The 25,980-nt window shown below is 51.4% G+C and overlaps 1 protein-coding gene across 7 annotated transcripts in view; it reads left to right on the forward strand.

Moving 5' to 3' along the window:
* Positions 1-25,980, forward strand: part of cv-c (RhoGTPase activating protein) — a 436,691-nt gene that overhangs the window by 170,636 nt on the left and 240,075 nt on the right. For all 7 annotated transcript variants that reach the window (XM_089566644.1, XM_089566648.1, XM_089566645.1 and 4 more), the window contains 5 exons: positions 6,777-7,758; positions 8,780-9,237; positions 11,349-11,455; positions 11,883-12,257; positions 14,629-14,899. In XM_089566644.1, the coding sequence (XP_089422770.1) occupies positions 6,777-7,758; positions 8,780-9,237; positions 11,349-11,455; positions 11,883-12,257; positions 14,629-14,899 (2,193 nt within the window). The remainder of the gene's footprint in view (positions 1-6,776; positions 7,759-8,779; positions 9,238-11,348; positions 11,456-11,882; positions 12,258-14,628; positions 14,900-25,980) is intronic.

Here is a 25,980-nt window from a genome sequence, read left to right on the forward strand (position 1 = left end):
CGGAGCTCGTGCAGAGAGACGCGCGAAAGCCGCTGGCTCGCTGCCACGAGGAGCTCGCTCTCGGGCCGTTCCCTTTTCGCTTCGTGCTGTTTTGCTGGCAATGCATCTCTCGCTCGTTCGTCGGCGCTGACTGTTCAGTCAAGTGTTTTACGGCAGTGTTTTGTGCGACAAGCGGTTTGGCGCGATGAATGGCCGCGCGCGGGGATCTTTGTGTTTCTGTAGTGCGGCGGCTCGATGCGTCTTGACGCGTGCCTGCATGCATTTGTCTACCCGCGAGACAGGCGTCGACCTCGCGCTTCTTAGCCGCAGGGTACGGCGCGAGGTGTCTGCCGCGAGTTGGTTAACTGCCAGGAATGATAAAAGACGTCGCTGATTCTTTTGTTGAGCCCGCGAAGCCCACTGCAGGTAGAAGATGTATTTCTTCCGTCTGTATATTGCTTTCTTTGCCGCGCATAGTTCAAGATGCCGGGCTTCTGATATTCTTCGTTAGGTGACTGATGACGGTGCGTGGTATTTTCCGTGTTATACGATTGGCTTTTGCTTTGGTTCCTATCTGGAGGACAAAAAGTACGTTTTTTTTTTTAGACTGATGAAGTGAAATGTGTGTTCTGTCACACAACCACCAAAGTTTCGGTTTCAGGCTGTTCCTACCTGGAAGGGTGATGATGACTTTATGCAAACTATGTTTCAGATCAGTGTCTTATCCACGGAGCAGAGTAGACAAGAGAACTTGCCCTGATGATGAGAGCGCGGGACTAGTGCGTCATCGGGGCGGAGCTTCTTCGGGAATTCGATTGATGGCTCAGCGACTTAATTAAGGGTAGGTTGTCTCTGCACTCGCGCACCGCGCGGTCGCCTAGGGTGAAGACAACCGCGCCATTTTGATTCTCAGATGCGGGTTCACTCGGCAATGAAATTTCTGTAGGTGGCAGCATGTTTGGGTATGCGGGCCATAGGTGCCGTAGAGTACAGCCGCCAGGTGTGAAAGCCTTATTTTAGGTGAAAATTTAGAAACTCCGCTTTACAGCTTTATGCAGTGTTTGGGGAAGAAAATGGCGTTTCCTTGCCGAACAATAGACGTCATCAGTTCAGGCGAGAGGTGATCAGAGGCCCTGGTGAAACACGCCCGACTTCTCGACCGCCGCTCACTCTTGCATGTCGTGTCTCAGCTCTGTCGACAGATGGCGCGTCGAGTAGCACACGAAGCAGATGAGAAGAGTGCAGAGAAATGCTGAGAGCGTGACGTCACAGTGAAATTATCGGCGCTTGTCGAATGCATTGCTGCGCGTTCTGCCACTTCGTGGTCTTGTCTGCCCTTGGACGCGATTGTTCTGGCGTTACCAGTGATTTGGGTTGCTAGCTGTGTATACTTCATGCTGGACAACGAGCGTAGCTCACGAAGGTCCGGCTCTGTGACGGAAATTCAACGCCGTGCAATTTTCGAATGCGGTGACAAAGAGCCTTTGAAAACATTGAGAGCGAGTTGGCTACGCCAAGCGTGGCGCGTCGCGGGGCGTGTACTTCCCACCTCCTCTCCAGCGCGCCAACTGTATAAGGACGCGCGCGGCGCTAATGAGATCGGCGTCACAGCTGGCCGCGCGATTCGTGTATTCTCTCTCACGCCGTACGTACAACGCCGCGTGACGATGGGGCGCCGCGCCAAACGAGCTAGCGCTCTGTACGTCGCGGTGGCCGGCGCTCTTTCTTTCTTTCTTTCTTTCTTTCTTTCTTTCTTTCTTTCTTTCTTTCTTTCTTTCTTTCTTTCTTTCTTTCTTTCTTTCTTTCTTTCTTTCTTTCTTTCTTTCTTTCTTTCTCTCTCTCTTTCTTTCTTTCTTTCTTTCTTTTATAGTCGTATCACTGCTTCATATCACTGCTCTGTTACAGCGGAAAGGGCGATCGGACCTTCCCACGCGGCTTTAGTGGCGGTGGCTGGCGCGCTAATTTCCCCGGCGTGACGGCGTTGTGCTGGCGAGCTACGCCGGCAGCGTGCGCGCGCAGCAGAGGCACAACGCCGCTAAACGCGCTGCCCACGATTTCCGACACGAATTCGAGTGGGGAGCGCTCTTTTCTGCCACGTCCTTCTTCCTTTCTCTATTCCCTCCACTTCATTTTCTCTCTCTTTTGGTCTCGCACATGTTGCTCGCGGTCTCTGTCTCTCTCTGTCTCTCTCTCTCCCCCCCCCCCCCCCTCCCCCCTCCCTCATTCCGCTTATTCCTTTACCCCCCAATTATGTTTTCTGTCGCCCTAGCGCTGCCCTTTTGGATGAGAACGTTCTGGTTTGTTGCGTTTTTCCCTCTTTACATTTGTTCTGTTCCTCGCCCATGCGTTTCTCTCGACTGGCACGAGTCTCGCACCGCCAACGCGCTTTCGGGCGGCGTTCGCTCGTAATTCGTCCCGCTGCGCACTGACGCCGCGAAAGAAAGCGAGAGCTTCGACGCGCGCGGGATACTTCTCTCGTGTGCGCGCGATTGTTCGCCCGTGCTCGTCAGCCTTCATGGTGAGTCCCACCGATGCGCGCGCTGCTTGTTTGCGGATTAGCCTGACAAGGACGCCGGAAGCCGCGAGATCTGCGCGTGTGTGTGTCTGAGTCTACAAAGCCGCCGCCGCCTATCTGTGCTTTTGTTATAGTGAACCCGTGCCCGCGGTGACGATGAATACATTGTAGGGTCATGTTTGCGTTGCGGTCGTTGCGCTGTCTGGGCGCTTAGCCGGTGTTTGCCGTCGTCGTAGAGGTGCCAAGGACACCTTGCCCTAACCGAGGCGCGCGATGCGTTGTGTGTGCCTGCGTCATCGGGGGAGGGGAAGAAAGGACTTTCTCCTTGTTGTCTTAGCGGCTGTCTCGTCTTCTTGGCTGAGCAAGATAAACCGACGTTAACTTTGCTTCCTACAGATACCGTTAGTAACCTATTGGTTACCGATAGTGCTACTTCCGAAACACGGAAGCGCTTTAACTAGCTATTAACTTTGAGAGCTGAGAGAAGCTTGAGCCAGTCCAGCTCATGCGCTAGGAATCAGCGTCACTGGGAAGCGAAAGAGTTTGCATGGGTACTTGCTAAACAACAGGATATTTTAGTCGCTTTTGGTTCAGTCGCCATCTCAGCGCCGTTCCCCGTATTGTGCACTTTTTCCTGTCTTCCCAGCTGCGTACACACACACACAGTCGCTGATTGGTGGTCACGTTGTGGTCGTTAGGCCACGGCAGCCGCGGGCGCATATCTTTCATTCGCCGCCACTGGCTCGCGCACATTAACGCCGCCAACAAGAGCGTTTGCTACACCGCTGACGTTTCATTCGGCTCAGCGGCGGCGGCGTTATAAATGACTCGTGTAACCCATATTTCTTATCTGGCGCTTATGGGCAGCGGGAGCCGAGCCCGTCGTTATGTGTATACAGAGAGAAGCCGCGCGCGCGCGTTTCTTCGGTTCGGTATGCGCGTCTGGCTGGGCGCGCGCTCGAATGCGAGATCCCTGCTCTGTGTATTCGCGTGTCACGAGTTCGGGCCATCCATTAACTCTGAGCGCGCGATAGAGGCCGCGCTGGCGGCGCAACGGGAGCCAACGGGGGAGAAACGCGCCTTGCGTCGTGATCGCCGTTTTCCTTTCTTTGGCCATGCGCCGCCAACGCCCACTTTGTTTGCACGGCACTTGACTGCTGTTCGCGTTCTGTTTTCGTTGCTGCTGATTTGACAGCGTGGCGTTATAATGTTGTCACGGATAAAGTGACCGCCGATTGCTGTTATCGGCTAGACATCATCGTTTTAGGAGGCCGCGCTGTTTTTTCTTCTTAACCTTTGGCGATCAGAAAGCAACCAGGGATTCGGCGAAAGCGACCAAGTAAACGCGTGCGCGGTGAAGCAGCTTTTTTTTTTTCCTGCTCATTGGTCGTTTTTTTTACGGCTGAAAGTCCATATAGCGCTAGCACCTGCATGAATTATTGTTTTTTTAATGTCGCGGAATAAAGCGAGGACGTGCCCTGTATGTTTCCTTCTACTGTGCACCCGACGATTTTTTTTTCTTTTTGTTTCTTCTGTGGCGGCTTGGTCTCGAAATTATTTTTTATAGTCGTCTTCGTATTGCGAGGAAGGCGGCCTTGAAATCTTAGAGGTACTTGCTGCTGGCCGAACAATATCTGAAAGCTAATGATACTCTCTTTGCTTCTGGTCGCCGTAGTGTCCTGAAGCACTACCATGCTCTGCACAGTTGTGGACAGAAGGAAAAAGAGGAAATTATTCATCTCTCACTCCAGAATTTCAGCGTTCTCCGACAGCTAACACCTCTTCCTTTCTCTTTTTGCTATATTTTATTTCGCCATTCATGAGGCTGTCTGGTCCCGATTTTCGTTTCCATGCACGGGGCTGTCGGGTGGTTGGGTTAGTATCGATGACTGGGCTACCTTCCTGGTGCAAATTTTGGCATTGTAGGGCATGGTATGTAAGGCTTAACATGCCGAAGCAGCACATGGAGCTGTGGGGGATGCCGTAGTAAAGGGCTTCAGGATAATTTTGGCCGCCTGATTTTCTCTGACAAGCACGGACGTCCCACAGCACACGCGTTATTTCACATTTCTCCGCCATCGATATGAGGCTGCTCCAGCCGTGTTTCAACCGGCGACCTCGGGCTCACAATCCGTGTTCGCCATATCTACTGAGCCGCCGCCGCGGCGGATCTCTGCGAAATTTCACCTCCATTTTTTTTTTTTTTTGCCGAGGTGGCTCGAGGGTTATGGCGCTTGGTTGCTGAGACGAAAGACGCGGGTTCGATCCGGGCCGCGGCGATCAAATTTCGTTGGAGGCGAAATTCTAGAAGCCCGTGTACTGTGCGACGGCGTCCCTCATAGCCTGAGTCGCTGTGGGACGTTAAACCCATAAACAAATGGTTTAGTTGGTTTATGGGGTTTAACGTCCCAAAGCGACTAAGGCTATGAGAGACGCCGTAGTGAAGGGCTCCGGAGATTTCGACCACCTGGGGTTCTTTAACGTGCACTGACATCGCACAGTACACGGGCCTCTAGAATTTCTCCTCCAAAGAAATTCTAGCCGCCGCGGCCGGGATCGACCCCGTGTCTTTTGGGTCAGCAGCCGAGCACCATAGCCGCTGAGCCACCGCGGCGGCCCATAAACAAATAAACTTCCTTAATTTCACGTAGCCTCCATTGTTTTCCCGTCTACATATAGTCACCTAGACCGGACGTATAGTAGAGGCGCTCGCCTCTCGCGCTAAGCGTCTGCGAATAACGGTCTGCGTCGCCGGGTTGAGCCAGCCGCGACACGACGTCGTCGCGCATCCCTCGAGGACGAATGCATATGTATGGCACCTGTGCTCTCCGCCCCGCGCTCTCGTCGTATGCGTGCAGCAACGGCGTCGGGGACGGGGCGAGGCTGCTTGCGATGCGGAAAGGGCCGCACCTCGTTGACCCCTTCCGGTGACCCCGCGGGGCGCGTAACGCGGGGGCTCGGCGTCGCGTCACGCTCTTCCTCCCTGCGGGTCCTGTTCAATGACGCGGTCGCCCTTCTTGCTCTGTCCCGGTGCTCGCCGCAACAATGACGGCCGCAGGCTCGCGCGCCTCTGACCTCGAGAGCCGTCACGCCGAGGAAGGCGTGTAGTGCGCTCGTTCCCCGCGCGCGGCAGCACTGTCTCAACGCTGCTCGTCGCGCTGTGACATAAGTGAAGTCACGACCCCCTTTCTAAACCCCTTCTCGCACACGCACTCTGTCGGTATCATCCCACGACGGTAATGCGTGGGAGCTTGCACGGACATTAAATAAAGGCGAAATAAAAAAAGACAGCAACGGAACGGGTGGAGACAAAAGGGAGACGGATAGGCGGTTTGCGCTGACGGCTGATTTGCGTGACCGGCGGCAGTGCTGGGAAAGGAAGTGACTCCGTGAGTGTGGTGGTGGCACGGCGGTCTCACGGAGCGCGACGTCTGTAGCGAGCAGCCGTCTCTGTGACTTGAGACGTCCCTTCGTTTCCTGCACAGTGGCGCGACTGTCGTACTAAGCGTGTACTAAGCGGTCACTTGGCTGAGGTCGTGAGACGCACGCCGTGAAATATAATATTGTGGCGGGTCGGAGTGTGACGTGGGTGTCGCTGTTTGCTACGCGCTGTCATTAGCGCGGATGCTGCGGGAAGTGTGAGGTAAGAAGAGCGAGATTTCTCGAGAAAACGAACGTGCGTTGTTAATAGTTCTAAATATCGTGGAACAAAAAAATGCTGCGCCATAGCTGGGGCAGATCAGACCAGAGGACAAGCTGTACGTGCAGTCTGAGTGAGGCACGAGGAACCGAGGGCGAGCAGCTGCGAGAGGCTTATAACCAGGTTGTGGAATGAGATAAAAAGTTATGACGGCACAAAGTCGACGACGCCGGCGTTGGGAAGGGGGAACTTTGAGAGAATCGTAAGGGTTTTTTTGGGCCTATCTTGTGCATAATTCGATGCCGCTTTGACGGCTATACGAGCTTGAAACTCGCCTGATTATGTGATAACTGCGCGTGAATTCCCTGTGCCAAAATGTACAGATACAGTGTATATGACTCTAGGTGGCTTGGCAAGCGTGAGAACGCGCGATCAGGGCTGCAAGCCGTCTACTGTCGGCGCGAAAAAGTGATAAGTGATGTATGACATAATAGGCTGTATTTTCCGCACATCGTCCGCTGCTACCAGATAAATCGAATAGGTGCGAAGGAGGTTACATTATAGGTACCGCGAGCCTGTAATGCTGCAGGCTTTGCCGCGTACTTTGACAACGTGTTTGACAGCATGTTTCTTTTCCTGCAGGCCGAGGTAGGCAGGGCCGTCGAGGACCTGCTCGCCTCCGAGTCCACGGGCAGTTCGTCCTCCTCGGCCGGAAGCCGCAAGAACTCGTGTCCAGACCTGTGCAGCTACGGCGGGGACGGTGACGATGCGCTCCGAACTCCGCGAAAGTTCGTGCCCACTTACACGTCGCTCAGCGCTCCGAGACCCCGGCGGAATGTCAACGGCTACGGAGGCACAGTCACAGAGAAAGTCCCGCCGCCGCAGCAGCAGCGGTCGAGCGTGGTCGTCGTAACCAACGGCAGCGGGCGGAAACGCGCCAACAGCGACGGCACAGACGCGCCTTGTACCTGGGACACGTTCTACGGCTGGGAGTCCCTGCAGCTGTCTCGGCCCCCGAGCGGCGACGCGCACCTGCTGTCCATCTACACCGAGCGCCTTGTGGAGGCGGTCAACGGGTCCTTCGCCGAAGAGCTGTCCTCGCTCGTGGAGTCGTCGTCGGTCGACGCGACAGAGACCGCCGCGGAGGACGACGTCGTCGACAGTGGTGTCCGCCTCACGTCGTCCGGTCAAGGAACGACCGCGGCCGAGCCGGTCCCAGCGTCCGCCGCCGCCGGAGAGGACATCGGCGGCGACGGGAAGAATGGCGAGGGCGACGCGGTCGCCGAAGAGGAAGGCGAACTAGATTCCGCGGGCGGCGAAAGTGGTGCGAGAAAGAAGTTGTCACTGGTCCGGTCGTCTTCGTGGCCCGATGTGGCGGAGCTCCGCCGTCGGACCGCGTCGGCGGCGCCGCCCATCTGCGCCCGCGCCGACAGCTGCCCGGAAACGGCGGCCGATCGGCGCCGCATCATGAGCGGCGTCGCGTCCTGCTCCTTCGCCGGCGACAGCATGGACGACCAGGGGGCGGTCAGCTACGACGGCTCGCTGTACAAGAACCAGCAGCTGTACTACGAGTCCGACGGCAGCGGCCAGGAGGAAGACCGGCCGGCCACCGAGCAGCGCCCCGGTGAGCGCGCGGGTCTCGTCCGCTCTTCGCCATTGTGGGCTCCTGCTTGAATTCGTTATCTATGGACGGCTACTCGTTTAGGCTTTGCTTGAGCAATGGTGGACGCCGTAGCGGAGAGTCCAATTCAATATCGGCTGTCTTTGTAGCGCACCGCAGGCGAATGCCTGCGTTTTGCCGCTATTGAAACGCGGCCGGATATCGAATGTAGTCACCATTTATAATGCCATCTCCGCAGAAACAGCATGGTGTGTTTAACGCTGTTGTTACGGCGTCATCAGGCACTTTTCATCGGTTTCATTTTTTTCTTGCACGCGGATACCTGCGTTATCAAATTTAGTGCGAAGCACTTTAAAGGGAACCTTAACACTGTTTATTCTTTTCTGTTTTTTAGGATTCGACAAAATTCAAGGATTCATATATATTTATATCTTGTAGATGGAGCGTGGCAGGTTTTTTTCATCCTAGCGTTTAAAACGAAGACATAATGGCCGATTAAAGCCCTGGCGATGTTCAGGCTTCTCCTTACAGCGCCGGAGGTGCGCAGAAAAGTCATATTTCAAATTTGGGACGCTTTCGCCCGCACCCTGCTGTGCCTAGTCGAATGCCGCCAAACAAGTGTTTCTGAGTACCATCGCCCTAGATGACGTTGTCATACGGCCCTCTGCCTGGTGCTGTGGGTTTATTCGGTGGTTGCACCGTCACCATTTCAAATGCTAGCTCAAAAAAAAAAAAAAAATCTCCCCATACTTCACTAGCAGGTTTCGCACATTCGACTCCTTTAAATTCGCCGAATTGTAAAACCTTTTCAGTTGCTTTTTGAAGCGTCTTCATCGGTGTTTTCATGAGAAGCCGAAGTCCGGATAGCCTATTTATTCGCTAAGACAAGTTTTGGGTAAGACTAATGCACCAGATTTCAAACGAATCTAACTATTAGATAAACGGATTCGGCTGTTGCCACTGTAGCAGTAACCTGATTGCGTGAGTTAATATCCCCTTTTCCCTTCTTTTTTCTTGCCCGCAGGTTTCATAGGCGATGTGCCCACCGTGGAAGATGTTCCCGAAGTCGAGCTTCGAATCAGTGATTCCGACCACGATGACGACGACGACCGGGACGAGGGCCAGTGTGAAGCCGCCGAGGGCACCGCGTCGCTTCCCGAACTCTTCATCCGCGAAGACGAACGCGACCCGCCGGCGACCCCGGCGGCCCGGAGCAGCGTGAGCAGTGAGCAGCGCGCCGCGATGCGCGACTCGTTCACACTGGACCTGCGCTCGCCGGGGCTGGCGCGCAGCCGCCTCAACCCGTACACGATTGAGGTGATCGCGAACCACGCCTCGTCGCCTGACGAGGTGCTGGAGACCGTGTCGACGCTCGAGGCCCGGCTGGCGTCGCGACCCCTGCCGCCGCTGGTGATCGACGAGAACGAGCCGGACATGGGAACCTGGTCGTCCACCTCGACGGCTCACTCCACGTCCACTGTGGTTGGTCTCACTCACTCACTGTCACTCACTCACCCACTCACTGTCACTCACTCACTGCCACTACTCTCATAGTCACTCACTCACTGTCACTCACTCACCATTCACTCACTGTCACCTACTCAGTCACTCACTCGCTCACTCTCCTCACTCACTCACTCACTCGCTCACTCAACCAACCAATCAACCAATCACTCACTCAATCAATCAATCAATCAATCAATCAACCAATCAATCAATCAATCAATCAATCATTGTCATACACTTACTGTCACTCTTTCTCACTCTCCCTTACTCTAGAAAGAGGGCAGGAAGGTGGGATTCTTGGTAACGCGAAACAAAGTGAACAAGAGTGAGGGAGGAGGGTCAGCCCGTAAGCCAAAGTTTCTACTAGCGGACTCAGGCTCCCCTTTCCGAATTACGCTTCCGGTGCTCTACCAACTGAGCTACGGCGACGGCTTTCTATATATATATTGACACACAAACCACTGTCTTCTAACGCTTCCACAAGGGTCTGGCCTTCGTCACAGTGATCAGACCCTGGTCGAAACGTTAGAATAAAGACAGTTGCTTTTCCACCGTGTGTGAACTCAATACGTTTATATTACGCTTATATTCTACCGGATCCATTCGATCTTCACCCCTTCTTTATATATATATATATATAACATGCACACACATGTATGTATGTATCTCGGGAGGAGCGTTCCGCGTTCTGACACCCGAGTAATCTCCGGGTGTCGCGCTTCTAAAACTACTGAAACTCCGCTGGTGCCGGCGACGACGCGTGTGGCAAGCACCGAGCGGGCGCCTGTGCGCGCGTTCGTGTGAAGCCAGCGGGAGGAGTAGCGGTTTCCCCTGGCGTCCCTGGAGCCGGGCCAGGAAACTCGATCGCGGCCGCGATAGCGCCAGCTGAACACGCCCGATAGCATCTTCTCACACAGCTGCGCGCGATCCGCTGAGAGCTCGGCCGGAGGAGAGGCGCTTTTTACGGGCGCGTTGCGTCGCGTGGCCTCGAGTTTTGGGCCGCGAACCGAGGGCACGAGAGGAGTAAGAACGAACGAACGAAAAAGGAAGGAACGAAAAAGGAAAGAAAAAGGAACGAACGAAAAAGGAACTTTTTTTCTGTATTTTCCCTGAGTTTTTCTTGTATTTTTCTGTGCTTTCTTGGCTTCTCTTGTTTTTTTTTTATATAACCACTTGATACTTTTTATCTTTATTTTTAGTGTTTGCAGTTGCAGTGTTTCTTTTATTGTCTATGTTTTCATCATGAGTGCGTTCACACAAAACAATTTGTAACCCCCTCCTTATGTAATGCCCTCGGGCCTTTAAGGACGAAATAAATGAAAAATGAGAAATAAACGAGGGGGAATGTTTTTGCAGCTGTAAACGGGTGCGATCCTCGCACGATATTGAGGAATGCTGTTTAGGGCCAAGTTTTTATGGCTCCTAAGGAATAGGTGAGGGAGACATTGGGTAAAGGAAGAGAGAGAGAGAGATTAGGGGTGTTGACTGTGTGACCTTTAGATGTCGGCGACAGGGCCGATCTGGTCGACGATATGGCTTCGAGCAGCGCTCTGTTGCAACAAAGTAGCCCAGTTTATGAGGTAGTGGATTCTTCAATTAAGTTTGATCTCATTACGTATTATCGTGGCATCTGTTCGCGCGAAAGCACAGAAAATGACGTGGGCATGAATGGTAAAAATAGGTATTACGAAGCTTCAAAGAAACGTGCTATCTCCCACGCGCGTTGCCTTGCTGCCGTGAGGTGCTGCAGGTATTGAATAGCATGCGCCTTAATGAGGGACGAGTTCACGCAATTGGTCCCTTATGCGTTTGATGATATGCGCTTCCCTGTAGCAATTTTCTCGCTGGAATTGTTCGTAAAACCGCTTCTTTTTTTTTGCGCTACGGGTGTGTGCAGCCTTTCTCTAAAGTAAGTTCTTCATTCAAGCGGTCGTGGTTAGCAGGTTATCCGCAAAACACTGTGAATATGAAACGTCATCCGCGGATCGAAAAGAAACAAAAATGACACTGACTGTTTTAGACTTTACGAAGAACGCCTTGTTAATTTCTCGTTTCTTTTTTTTGTTTTTCATTGCCACCTGCACCAGAGTCGGCACGAGTTGGAAGAGTTCCTGAAGAGCGTCGAGCCGCCACACGATCCCCCGAGCTGGCCACAGGACGCCGTGACTCAGACAACGCCGGTGGTGTCGCGGAGGTGAGAGCTCACCGCGGGCCCATTGTCTGCGCTGCCGCGGGGGCTATGCATGCAGCCAACAGAGCCTGCCACCCAACGCCGCGCTTCCGTTGATGGATGGCGTCGTTATAGTCTACATTCTCCTGTTCTTGGTGCACCGGCTATGCCCCTTGGACCTTGCAGAAATGAAACAGACGAAATTTCGCGACAGATGAACGCACTATTGATACCATTAATGTGTCATCATTGATAAAATTATTCGAACAATGTATGTAGTTTGCTGCGGGCTTTGCGTACAGCGGTCTGATTTGCACACGCGCAAATCGAACTATGGGGCTCGCAGGCAGCACCCAGCCCGGGAACATTTCTTGCTGTTAAGCGAACAGTTCACGATATGCGCTCCGTGACCGATGGCGTCTTTCTCTCTCGCGCATGCTTTGGTGCGCAGCTCGAGCTTCACCTGGGTGACAGAGTGCGGCGACGAACTGGGCTCGTCTAAAGAGAGCCTGACGGCCCGGTCCGCGGGCGGCGACGCCGCCGGGACGACGCTGCACACGCTGGCCGTGGCCACGCAGTCTCCGTCGCCGGTGTCCAACGCATCCTCGTCATCGTGCGACGCGCCACCGACGCCCCTGACTCCGAGGGCCTCGCCCAGCTCGCAGGAGGTATCCTCGGACCTCTCGGACAGCGCCACGCACGGGTCGTCCAAGACGACCGCCGCGAAGACGTCCAAGGCGACGGCTGCGACACGAGCGCGGCCGCTGCAGAACGGCGCCAGTCCCTCCCTGCCGACGCTGGACGGCCCCGAGTGCGCCCAGCCGAGGTGCGCCTGGCCGCGCTGCGTGCCTCGGCAGAGCGAGCGGTTAGCGCACGACTGACCGAATCGCTCTTTTAAGCCGTGGACGTTTATTTAGGCTGAGGGGCTCAATCAGCCCTCGTGAACTCAAGCTGAAGCTCAACCCGTACACTTCATGCGTTCGCCAAACCTTTTCTCGTTTGTACAAATTCAGTCAAACCTCGTTATAACGAAGTTGAAGGGGCCTGGCTGTTAGTTCATTATAGCCGTAGCTTCGTCAGAGCCCGTGTTGACCGGTCTTCCAAGGGGAATCGTCATTCCTTCGTTATATCCATTATTTCGTTATAAAGAGGTTCGTCTGCTTACCCCCTTTATAGATGAAGTAATAATCGTCGCCGAAAGAAAACAAAAATGAATCGAGGAAGGCTAGTGATGGTACTGAGCGCTGAGCGCGTTGAGTGCTCCCTCTCCATGTAGCGCATTCTCTCCGCGGAAAAACAGCTCCGGTCTGTGGAGTGCATAAACTTTGGCAGCTACAAGCAGACCGGCAGCGCGCATCAATCGTGGCTCCACTGCGCATGCGCGTAAGTCTCGGCTTTATCCGTGTCTGCTGGCACCGTGCCAGTGCCGAACATGGTACCAGAACCGGACGCTGTCTCATTGTAGCTGGTTTTCGGTTTTTCAGTACCCATAAAGGGTCTCGTATCGAATTGATGTAATGCGAGAAGTTTCAGTTCGTTTGTAAATATTTTGGAGCTGATAGCCGTGGGAAAGGCGACCATGAGAAGTTAAAATCCGAACATAATTGGTGCTCGAAGGAGCACGGTAGCTGGCATTTGTTAGGAATTACAGGCTATGTGGCTAGGAGCATAGCGTTGCGGCGCGCTACTGCTCAAATATATCTGTGGATCACTGCAGCAGGGAAAACCAGAATTTCGTCGTAGATAAAGCATGTCCCAGGAATTGAACGCCTGTGGTGGTCGATGCGACGGTAAACCGAGTCTCTCAATTCAGGCTGCGTGCTTGCCTGGTCAGAGAAAATTTTGTTTTCGCGGCCCCAGTGGTATGTAAGCTTTTCTGCGGATGATATCCCATGAAATTTCCGTTGGCACTGGTTCCGCCTTTTCGACATGACATGGGCGAAAAGAGGGTTACAGATGCAGAAAGAGCTCTTTCTTCATATGTGTGCTTCACTGTTCTGAACGGATTCCATGTGTTGAACGCACACGTGGTGAGAAGCTCAGTGCTCGTTCAAACTTGCCGCCGGAGGAGACGGGGCAGGCGTCTGCAGCGTCATCAGGCGCAGTGGCCCCGCACGAACTAGCCGCTGTCCTTCGCGATCCCTCCGACAGGGTGCGCTGACAGTTCCCGTGAGCTCTGGTGCTATGCATCGGTAGCGGCATGCGCGAAATCACTCGGCTGTGCGGTGATTGCTTTTCCCGAGATTTTCATTCCTCGAAGATGACGTTAATGTAAATAAATATATACGAACGAATGTTGGAGCAGGATTTCTTAAGTATTGGAAAACCGCTGAAGTCAGATTTTATGCTTTCGTCAGTGTATGATTGAAAGGCACCTCAGCGCTCGGTGTGTCCAATCTGCGGAGGTAGCTAGCTGATACTCTCGCCTTGGGCCCACACGTTCCTTGCAGCGCCTGCATCGAAGCTGAAATTATGCAAGGGCGTTGTCTGGTGATCATCGATCCGGTAGCGCCATTTGAGGATAGCTGTTATGAGCAAGAGCGCAAAACTGAAAAGTCAAAAAAGAAATGGCAGTGCATGCAGTTATCGTGCTCGTCATATTTTCCGCCTTCCGCTCCTTATATATGGTGTTCTCCCTTTCTAAACTTTCCACTCGCCAGGTGAACTAAGCTAAATTTAGCTTTGTGTCTCCGCTAAATCGTTAACTACGGTTACTGGTAAAAGAGAAAAATAAATTAAGTGGAAAATGCTAACTGTGCTTGTTTGAGTACTCATTATAACGGATTTGTGCAGAAGGGTGAACGAGAGAAGAAAAAAGTGTATTCCAAGCAGCTGGCTTACCCTGCTTGCGCACTTGTTCTGCTAGATGCTGAGGTCGCTTTCTATGTGAACGATACCTTTGGTCTGTCCCCGTTCCCCCATGACGTAATGTTTCTGGCGTACAGTCATGGACAAAAATTTAGGGGACACGGATTCACGGGGAGGAAAATAAAAAAAAATATTCCTTCTTTGCCTCGCTCGCTAGTCAGTTGGCATTTATTCTGGCGGATGAAATATATGCTTTTCCCTGACCTCTTCTGCCTTACCGCATAGAAAGAAATGTTTTATTTACAATATAAATACAATATAAATACGTGCAATCACGATATAAATTTGTGGCTTTTCCCTTCTTTTCTTCGTTCTTCCAACCCCCACAGCACTCAGAGGCAGCTGTCGCTAGAGGAGAAGCCGCAGATCCGTTCTCTGTCCCGTCCCACGGCGAAGGCGACAGAAAAGAGAACGCAGGAAGTGACGTCATCACTTCCGTGGACCTCACCGCAGCAGCTCAGTCACAAGGCCTCTTCGGCTCCGGTGTTGTTGAAGAACAAACCGCCGACGTCTTTGGGCGACGCCGGACAGAAGAGCGGCTTGGCGCGCGAAGCGACCGCGGCGTCGGCCGGCAGTACCCCCGAAGAGGAGGAGGTCAAGGTACGTGAGCACGTTGTCTTCTGGCCGAGGCGCTACTTCGCCAAGCCCAGTTCTAGGAGATGAGAGAGAGAGTGGTGGAGCGGGAAAGCGGAGGGAAATGGCGGCATCCTCTTCTGCCTGGCTGGCTTTGTGATCTGGTTGAGTGGCTGCTGGCGATTAAAATGTGTATGCACTAACCCGTGGTGGCCTGTTGATGCTTGTTTTGTTTTCTTCGGCCGGACATCTCTACTCCCTTTTCTTGTTGGGCTTCTATGGGTCTAATCCTGCCCGTGCGACTGCTTGTTCGCGCCTCTGGACTGTGGTGTGCTTCGTGATCTGATGGCCGGTCGGGGCTACATACTCGCGGAATGTATATTTCCTTGCTTTCACTTCCGGCCAGCTTTTAAGGCGTCAGATAGGAGGAGGTAAATGTCCTGCATGCGAGTGTTTGTTACTCTCTAAAGGGTCACGCGCCGACGTCACGGAAACATTCTTACCGATAGCGATGATCAGGAAGGGGCGGATTTATGGGTTCCTCTGGGAGTGGGTGCTTGGGTAGGGGAGCTGATTTTGGGCCATGCACTTCTTGGACTTCTTTTGTGAAAAAAAGAAAAAAGAATCCGCATGTCTTTTTAGCGTAACATCCCCCTCCCTCCTTTCATAAATCCGCCCCTGCGGTCAGGCTGTGTTGTTGACAGGAGGAGGTCATTACTAAACCACTGAGGTGTTGCTAGTGCCTCGCAGCACAATGCGCCACACATTGCATCCGCCGCCCGGAACATGTGACGAATTTTATTCCAAGACAACTGAAATCTTGCCACGTAGGCGGCAAAAGTGCTGTGCTACGGCTGGTGTCGCGAAAGCATATGCGTCCCTTGGAATTGGAAGCGTCTGATAGAAGCATAGTCGAGTGCGGCAATCGCATCTCTTTCTTTTCACTTTAATCGCGTTCAACGCAGCTTGGGCGGTTGAGTGAAATATGCCCACCTTGTCAACTAACCTTTAACTGAAACTACGTCCACAAACACCACACACATTCGTGAGGTCCACTTATATATCTGAATGGAGGTGATCTAGTAGCCATAAAAGAGTCGTAATAGAAACTATATATTGACGTGTTTATTAGCCTAACAACGCTGCGCAGTCCTCATCCTGGTCGTTCTAGCCATCGCATCTTGCGAGGTCCTCTCTTCTGTCACCGTTGCCGTTTAAGAACTCGCCCTCCTTCAAACTATTCCGAGTGCTGTCATTCTTCTCGTCTTGCTTGTGTACTTGGATACGTTCTTCAGCTCCGTCACGTGGTTCTCGCTCGTACTGCAGTTTTGGAGGTTCGCGCAGGCAACTGCTTTGTCATCGCTTGTCTTGCCTTCATTTATCGCCACCGAAATGAACCGCATGTTGCCCGAATCATACTACATTTGAGAGCATGTTGCAAAGGTGTATACGCTTCCTCGTACGCATCTCCGAGATCCCAGTGCATGCGCGCGAGCCCTGCGGGTCGCTGAGCTTGTCGGTTCCTAATGGACACGAAAGCTCCGATGGACGTCCACCGGACGTTTAGGACGTCCATGGGACGTCTAACGGAGTTTCAGTGTTCAGTTGGGTTGAAGCCATCGGTAATAGAGAAGACATCTGCGCGTTTGCGGGCGACGGCTTTTGCCTTGGTACACCGACCTCTGCATCGTGACGCCGGGGCAAGGAAAGGTTTGTTGCATGCGGAATGTGTTCTTATATCTGTTTAATTAACTGTTCGCGTGATTGAAGACATCACGCTATCGAGCTGTAGTACTTAATCGAGCAGCACCTAGCACCTTTTTGAAGCCAATTTTGCAGACGCTTTCTTTACCAGGCTTTACAGTGCGTCTCTAATGTGAAGTGAGATGAGTTGATAAAGCCGTAGGGAATTTTCGGAAGCTTTCCATTATTACGCGTCGGTGGAACTATGTATACTGTTGTTTTTTTTTTTAACATTGAGAGAAATACAAGGCATTATATCGGGATGAAACGACAATACAACAAAATCGAAAAGCAGCAAGGTACTAACTGTGCAAATTTGCCGGTACGGCATATGGATAGCTGACCTGAGATGATGAGGGAGCGATTGCGTGTCGGTAGCGGTCACTATGTTTGCACCAAGCCGGCACTGCAGAAGGCTGTAGAGGTACGCGACATTTCCGTGTTGCAAGGCGCTGAGCACAAGTACTGTGGGCACAGCCTCTTTTTCCCGGCACCAGGAATGCGTCTACATGACCTCTGGAAAGCGAACAAGGCCAAGAAGACAACCGTGGCTTTGGAAACATACAGGAGGCTGCAATAAAGACTTTCTTCCCTCTAGTACGTGAGCCTCGTGCGAGCTGAACAACCTAGTCCGATACTCAGGGAAAAAACGAAACTAAAGGTTGGTAACGATGCGGACCTCGCTCTGCGCCAGCCTGTTCATGGTGCTGATAAAAGTAGCTCTAGTACGGCGGCAGAATATTATACTGCAATCGCGCAAGGAGAAATAGTGCATCGCAAGGTATGAATATGAGAAACCGGGTTTAACCGCTTCCTAAAAATCCCTAAATCATTACGGGACAAGGTACGCGAAAACAGGGAATTCACTAAAATTAAAATTTATAGAAAGAAACGTAGATACATCGGCATTAAACGAAGCCGTAGTTAAGTTCTGCATCAGGTGGCGCGCATCTTGCCGAGTTCGAACTACGCGAAAAGAACAAAAAAATGGCGTAGAACGCGTCTGAATTGTACGCGTATCTTTGTTTTCGCCCTCCTTTTTATTTTCTTTTCTCGCGCGGTTTGAACTGAGCACTGAAATGAACCAAACAGCCGGAGGGGCAGGAAAGCTTCTGTTATGAAAGCTTAGGTTAAAAAATGGCGTATGAGAACAAAACTGAAGGAAGTATGTTGAAAGATACCGCCAGCAATCTGCGCATTGAATTGTTGCTATTGTATCCGCTAGATGGCGCCACCAAGCTGTAACGGCTTCCGGTTTCGCTCATTTTGAACTGCATGCTGCAACGGGGCTAGGATCTATCGTTCGCCGACGCATGACCATCGCCCGTCGAGATGCTGCGCAGCGCGGCTGCTCTCGCAGGGAGGAGGAAAGGAACGGGAAAGAAAACACGGCGGGGAATTGCTCATTCGTTCATGTCGGAACAAATTATGCATTTCAAACGGCCTGCGCTGCGGCGCGAAAAATTTGCCTCGCATAATTGCCCATTCTTCGGCGCTGCGCTATTACAGCGTCGCCCCCGCGAAGAGTAGATAAGAGGACTTACGCGCCCGCGTTTCTGAGCAGCGCCCTTTCTTCTTCCTCGTGCGGCGAAGGCTGCAGTGGTGGGAAGGCGGGGGTGTCGCGTGTTGGCGCGCGTCTCATTCCTTTAGCGGCACTCCGCTACGCTTTCGTTTGCCGGCGGGATCTCAGCGCGGAGACATTTGTCGGCCGAGCTTGTGGATCTAATTTGGATGCAAATGCTCGGGAGCGCGTAGCCGTTGCGTTGCTCTGGGAAGAGAGCGGCCCCGAGGCGGTGCCCCGTAGTGCGCGGCTGTCGCGTCGGTTTTAGGGCCTCCCTTTCTTTGTGCGAGGGACAGCGGCGGAGGTAGCAAGGAAAGACCCTTAAATTGCGCCGCCGGCTGCCCGCGGTGTCGGATGCCTCCGTGCTGATTTCGTTCGGGCTTTGCGCCATCAGTGCCGAGTGCGTGTTACTGAATGGAGTGAGTGAGCCTGCTCTGATGCTTCCCCTTCGAGCACGCGCGCACATGCCTGATACGGTGCACGGTAATTTCCCGGAATACCCAATTAGGGCGCCAGTACTCATTTGTGCGAAGGTGCTGCCATTCTTGCGGCTTCCTGTGTTCATCATACTGTTCGTTTCTTTCTTTCTTTCTTTCTTTCTTTCTTTCTTTCTTTCTTTCTTTCTTTCTTTCTTTCTTTCTTTCTTTCTTTCTTTCTTTCTTTCTTTCTTTCTTTCTTTCTTTCTTTCTTTCTTTCTTTCTTTCTTTCTTTCTTTCTTTCTTTCTTTCTTTCTTTCTTTCTTTCTTTCAAGAGTCTTCAGTAAACGGCTTTTACGAAAGACCTGTTAGACGCGGATGACAGTGAAATTTTTGTTTCACTCATAGCCGCCGCCTGTGGCTCAGTGGCTATGGTGCTCGGCTGCTGGCCCGAAAGACGCGGGTTCGATCCCGGCCGCGGCGGCTGAATTTCTTTGGAGGAGAAATTCGAATCCCCTGTACTATGCGATGTCAGTGCACGTTAAAGAAGCCCAGGTGGTCGAAATTTCCGGAGCCCTCCACTACGGCGTCTCTCATAGCCTTAGTCGCTTTGGGACGTTAAACCTCATAAATCATAAATCAATCTGTTTCACTGATATTTATTTATAGCTCCACGGCGCTTCCGTTTTTTTTTTGTGTGTGTTTTCTCTCCTGTGTAGGTGATTGTTGCTTAAATGATGTGGAGGGCATTATGAAGCGACGCTGGCTTATTATTATTTTTTTTTTATCTTTGTGGAGCAAGCGTTAGCGCTGTTCTCAATAGCATAAGGCTGTCCTATTTCAGACCCTGCACGCTGACGGCATACGTCATCCGCAACTCCTTAAAATCGATTGTTTTCGGCGAATCATTTTTCACGCGATTTCTAGCGAGCCACGTGAATAAAAAATAACGCTTTGTTCACAGCGGTAAAGCACTTGGGCGAGGATAAAAAGGCGGTAGTTCAAAGCTATGGACACGTGTTATTTGAACTGGGCACTTAATTAACGAAGAAGAAAAGAAAGAGGGGACGAAAGAAAAGTCTTAAAGCGTGGCGAACTGGATAAGACGGATCCCGTCCGCTCAAGAGCTCCTAGGCTTGCCTTTTAAGGCGAAAGCCTTTAATGTCTCATCGTTGTCGACAGAAGTTTGTCGACATAAAGTTGTCAGCAGAGGTGTCACGCTTTTCGCTTGGTTGAAATGGTTATGACATCACAGTGCGCGGATTCGCAGTAATGAGGTCATCCACGGATGCCTGACGCCCCCTTTTGGAGCAGACAACTAATAAAATAGTCCGCTTCGACAGGGGGCGTAAGGCGGTCGTGGGTGACCACATTACATACCTCATTACTGCGAATAGAGCCATGAATACAACAGAACTCATCGAAGCAGGGAGAGGGTCGTGCTAAAGAAGCAGTCAAAGTCGGCAGTCAAAGTGTGTAGTTGTAATGTGTAGTCAAATAAAGCACTAGTACAGCACAAACAGTCTCGCAGTCACTGTGTTAGATGTACTTCACCGTGCTCGCAGTCATGCAAACGGTGTAAAGGCTTTCGCCTTGCAGCACTTTAGAGTGCCAAAGTGCCCTCTGAATTTTTTGTATCGCGTTGGCAGCGAAGACGAAAAGTCCAAGCAACCGATGACACGTGTGCGGTATGGAGCAGTCGCACCAATCGGCAGTGTCGTCAGATGTTCCGGCCTATTTCGGTGTGGGAGGAGATTCTACGCGGTGTGCGTGGGCATGCATACACGTACGTTATCAGGCCCCAGGGTCGATTTCGTGAAATCGCGGCGCTTTGAACGCTCCGCGAGTGAAAAGAATAACTAATGAGAGAACTGAAGCGCCTCGCACTTTGGGGCCCGGCTGTCATCGTTAGAATCTTTCCCGGCACGATGCGCGCTCTCTCTCTCTCTCGTCGCGCTTACACGGCGCGTGTGCGATATTCGCGCTCATTTCGCAATAATTATACCTAGACTGGCTAGCATGCGTTGAAGTTCGTTTCCATTCAGAACAGAGGGCGTCGGCACAAAACGCTTTGTCCTTGACAATATCCGAGACGCGCAGATTGCTCACTGTGCTTGAGGATTCGTATAGTGCTCGCGCTACGCAGATTGAGCTTTGGTGTTCTTCTCCAATGTTCGTGCCTAATTTGTTTTTGTTTTTTTTGGGGGGGGGAGGGGGGGGGGGTTTGAGAGAGCAGGGGTTTTCCTTTTCTAATATTTCAACTTTGTGTACGTTTTTCTAATTAGATTGATTTTGAATTGAATTGAATCCAAACTTTATTTCACAAATGTGCACATTCTTTAGAATGAGCCACAGGCCAAAAGCTAAAGAAAATAGCTTGAAAATGCCTGTGGCTCATCTAAGAGCCATTACAAAATAATAAATAAGATAAACACATACATACAACGGTGGCAGGTCCCATACGAGTACACTATAGAAAGAATTTGTAATATTTACAATTGAACGGATTGCTACACAGAGATGTAGTTTGAAACTCTTGCTTGGGAAAAGTTTTGCTTGAGGTCGCGCTCAGCTCTGACTTTGAAACAATTCTGCGATGTGGCATTTACTGTCAATAGTTTTGAGACCAACCGAGGCTGGAACGCTGTAGCTGGAGGGAATTGGCACGCGAAGAGCAGCCTCCCATGCTTTAGGGTTCAAGTTTTCGGCGTCTGTATTTAGACAGAAGCGAGACGTCAGAGCACGCGTACCACCGAGGTTAGTGCGCACACGCAAGAAGCCCTGGGTCGTCGTGGTCGATGCAAAACAACTTTGCTCCTCTACAGCGCCCTCTGGCCATGCGCCGTTCTGGATCGCCGTGCTCGTTTGCATTCGAGTGTTCGAAACTTGACCTTTTTTGTCGGAGTTTGAAATGCAGAGTACCCGGCGCGTCTGCCTTCCGGACCGAGGGGATTACGAGCTATCATCGAGTTAGGGATGGAGAATAGCGATAATGGAACTGATGTGACATGAATATTTAATGAGAGGCACGTTTTCCTAGCCGGCCGGAGTTAATTATTTCGCATTAGAAGTTTCTTTTGACGGTGAAGCTCGAATCAGCGGCTGTATGAGGACATCGCTTCGCTGCTAGCGATAAGACCTATTCATTAACCGTTTCCGTTCGCGCATAATGACCGCATTGATGACGTCATTGTATGTGCGATTGTGGGCCAGAGGCGATATTCGATGTCTGCTTTCATTTTTTGTCTCGCGTTGCTGGTTACGTCATACGTTGGCGTACATGGGTCACTTCTGCTGCTTAGCGCGCGTTGACGTCAGAGGCGCCCTTCGTGGGAGCGCTCAATACGAGGGACAACGGAAGAATCAGCACTCCTGCGCCGACTCAAGGACACTTGGTGCACGCTAAGAGTGTCGCGTGGGCATCACTCGGACGCCTCGCTATGACACCCGGTGGCACTTGTGCTGGCGCTCGGGGCGCAACGAGGTTTAGCGGTTCTAGCGCGCTCGAGTGGCGTCGAGACGGGCTTGAGCCTCGTTTCAACGCCTCACTGAAGGAGCCCTCGGCAGTGAGCACTGAAATCGGCGTACTGTTGCCTCTCAAGGCTTTTCGTTTTGTTGGTTACTTTATGCTGCCCCTCTTTTAAGTGCCGACCGTAAAGCAGATATCCCAATCTCCGCCGAATGTTTGAACGATGTGCGGAGATTTTCTTTCTTTCAAGGCCTGCGTCGTGTAGCTTCTCATTTCTTTCTCATTTCTTTTTTGGGTGGAAGGGGTGAACTGCTCAATATACCGTTGTTCGCCAGTTCAGTTTTCGGCTCCTGCTGTATTTGCTGCTGGGCTTTTGTCTCACTAGTGGATCGCCACGAATTCCTGTCATTCGACTCTCGCTATACCTGGTCTGCGTTCTTCCCTAGCCCCCATCACATTTCAGCTTGCGTCATCAACTCGCGATCTATAGTTGGCGCGACTCTTGAAGAACCTGCGTGCGTGCGTGCGTGCGGGCGGGCGGGCGGGCGGGCGGGCGGGCGGGTTGGGGGACTGCGGGTACTTTGGATCCGTTCTTTGCCATTTTGGATGGCGTGCCCGCTCTCCAAAGCTAGGCGCGGCGATGCTGCTTTGTGCGATAGTGTGTAAAGTTCGCGTCGCTTTTATTTCGCTGAAGACTGTTCATTGTGTGGGGCTGTCGAACCACCATCCGAAGTTATCGTCGGTTAGTGGAAAGTAACGCAGAGCGACCTCCATGTGTTACTCGTGGGGTGGTTAAGTACATTCACCGTATTCCCGTTCGTGGGTTGCCTTCGGCCAGTGTTTCGTTGCGTTATCCTTGCCTCGTTGAGAGCAGTCGAACAAAGACCGATGAAAGTTGGGGAAAAGTTGGCGTGGGTGTTCATGGCTGTCTGCGACGTGCTGCGGGAAGGGAATAAAGCATTGACGGATGAGGGATGGAGGAGACAGAGTGAGAAAATAGAAGCGCAGCAGACGCCTACACAGTGCTGTGTGGTACAGTCGAGCGAAATATGAGAGGGAACAAAGTTTTTGCCGAGAATTGCGAATTTTCTGGCTATTTCTCCACCGAAATTGAGAACGTCTTTTGGGTATTATACGCCAAGAGTCTAGTTTGAAAACTGCAAAAAAAAAAGAAAAACCGTGGTTGTCGCGCATAATTATGGAGTAATAAATTAATGTTCAAACTTTGTTCCCTTTCGTATTTCTCACGACTGTGGATGAATAAGGCTTAGTTAATGGCGGACTGAGGCGAGCGGTAAGGATTTGTGGGAATCTTTTCGAGGGAGAGGTTGTGGGAGTGCAGTAATTTTTTATGCATAGTGCTCTTTTCGGACTTCGCAGAAAGAGGGATGTCAGTGCGGTGTCTCAATAGAAAATTTCTAGCTTTGAAGAGAAGGGGCAACCGCCTTCCTCCCTCCCCTTCATTTTAAATCCGTCTCTGCATAGAAAAAATGGGGGGAGGGGGAGGTAGAGAGGGAGCGAAGCGGCTTGTGTTGTGTCTATACAGCCTGAGAATCTAGTTGTCAACTATCCGCAAAGTCAAATCGCGTTAATTTTCTGACTGACGCCCTCTTCATTAGGAGCTTTTAATGTAAGCTACTCTGGAGTTAGCGGACGATATATTACCGACTGCTCGCATTAGGGTGTCGTATGGCCAGAACAGAACTTTTTCGGAGTTGGGTTTCCTTCGGAGCTGGTTTCATTATGTATCCGGAATTACAACCCTTTGTTGCTGCCTAATCCGTATGCGTTCTACGCCTAACATAAAGGCTGTTAATAAAAAGTGTCACACCATCACCACCTCTATCTCGAACTAGAGCGTTTGCTTTTTTCTTTTTTTGAGGAAGGGCTTTCTATGTTATCCGTGATTGGTTTTCACGCGCTCTCGCGTCGCTCTTTCTGCTGTGTGTTTGCTCGTTGTGTAAAACGCTCCGTGCGTGGGTAGTACAAGCTGCCTTGGGGCCACCGCGTTCTCTAAGCCATGCACATCTCCCCGTCTTCGCGCAGCGTGCGAATATCGCTTCTATTTCCGTTTTTTTTTTTTTTTCAGATCTTTTTTGTTTACCCCTGCGGTTTTGCACCGAAAGCTCTCTACGTTCCTCGTAGGGTCAATCTGTTCGTGAAGCGTTTTTTTTTTTTTTTCAGTTATTACCACCAAGTTTGGAACGATCAATCTCGGCATCCTGGCGGGGAAAGAAACTCGGATAATTTTAAGATTCCACAGCTTCATGTATAAACGTGATGCGAACCGTTTGCGCTTCAGCTTGAAATATATATATATATATATATATATATATATATATTCTCAGCCATATAGAGAGCTTACGGCGCTTGCATTTCTTAGAGCGGATTGCCGAGACCATTTTTAATCTTGTGTATTTTTCACGCCCCACCGTAGTATTACGCCTGAAAGCATTGGTAAGATAACGCGTCGAAAGTTGATAGCGATGCTTGTTTGGCTGAAGTAATCATTTCAGCGCCTCTGTCTTCCCAAAGTTGCTCGTTCAGAAAGTGGCGCTGATCTTGTTGGCGCATTATGGCGCGCGTAAAGATAGCGGGCTTATAAACAACAGAGTGTGCAACGCCATTTATGCCTTGTGTTTGGCTTCATCCTTTCTCGCCGTGTCTGCTTGTCTTATAGCCGTCGCATATATTCTTCGCAGATGAGCCACTGACAGAGTTTTGTGCTTTCACTTATGGCTGAATACAGGCGAAAGTAGTACACCGTCGTATTCATCGTCATCGCCGTTTATTGTGTTATTACTATGAACGTGGGCTAAACGTTAACCATCCGCTTTCGCTGCGAGCCCTTCGCCGCAGAAGGCGTTCCAAGAATTCGAAAGTTTGCGAACGCTCTGCTCGTCGACGTTGTGCAGTGAGGCTCCTCGCTCGGGCAAGGCTACTTTCACCGGAATTCCAATTACTGTCAGCATCTTTGGCGATGGTGCAGGGTAGAGGGGTGGCGGAGTGCTTGCTGGAGTTGCTTAGCGTTATTGCAGCGCCTGTCCTACGTGTTCGAGACGTCACGCCTCCTGGGATTGGGAAAAAATGTGCTTTCTCTTCAGTCGGAGAGGGTAGTGTTCCGCTGAATGTCTGTTTTCAGCGGTGGCGAGCGTCAGCGAGCTGTGCTCGGCCCGGAATTCTTGGAATAAACCAGTTGCGCTGGCTTGCTGGAATGAACCGTAAAATCGTGTGCTCTAACTAGTGGGGCCTTTCTGCTTTGTGTGGAGCAACTGTTAGACTTGGGCTAAATATTTTCGGTGCTTTAGAGTGCCTAGATGTTGTCGCTTTGAGAGCGTATGCATTATCGCGAGGCATCCAGGTGGCGCGATCTGTATGAGGGTGAGCGTCAACTAGCGGAGGTTGAGACGTGGTGTCTTGGGCCGGCTCTGTTCATTCTTCATTGTCGAACTTTTGTTTCGGAATGGCACCATCGGCAGGCACGCACTGATCAGTTGCTTCTCTTTGCTTTTAAAGTAACGTCGCACGAAAGCAATGTTTTTTTTTTCCCTTCTTACTTCTCGATTTTACGGGGTTCGCTCATCGCGGGCAAGACGTTGCCTCACATATACGTTCGCAAATGCGCCTACGCGGGCCTTCCAGGCAATTTCGAAGTGTTGCGAAAGTATCATTACATACGAAAAAAAAATATTTTGTGTGGAACTTTCGAATTAACGTTGATTAATATTAGTCGCCACAAGAAGAGGGGATACATATATGCATCAAAAGCATCGACAACCGCGTGCTTCATTAAATTTGATGAAACTGTATCAGACACGCTATTACGTAACGTGCACAGTTTTAAGGGCTGGTCAAATGCAACGTGCTAAGGCAGGTTTCTTTTGGTGCTCGCTCTGTGGTTGGTATACGTTCTCGTGAA

This window comes from Amblyomma mixtum, chromosome 1, assembly GCF_055824585.1.
Source record: "Amblyomma mixtum isolate Tamu chromosome 1, ASM5582458v1, whole genome shotgun sequence".
Classification (NCBI taxonomy): domain Eukaryota; kingdom Metazoa; phylum Arthropoda; class Arachnida; order Ixodida; family Ixodidae; genus Amblyomma; species Amblyomma mixtum.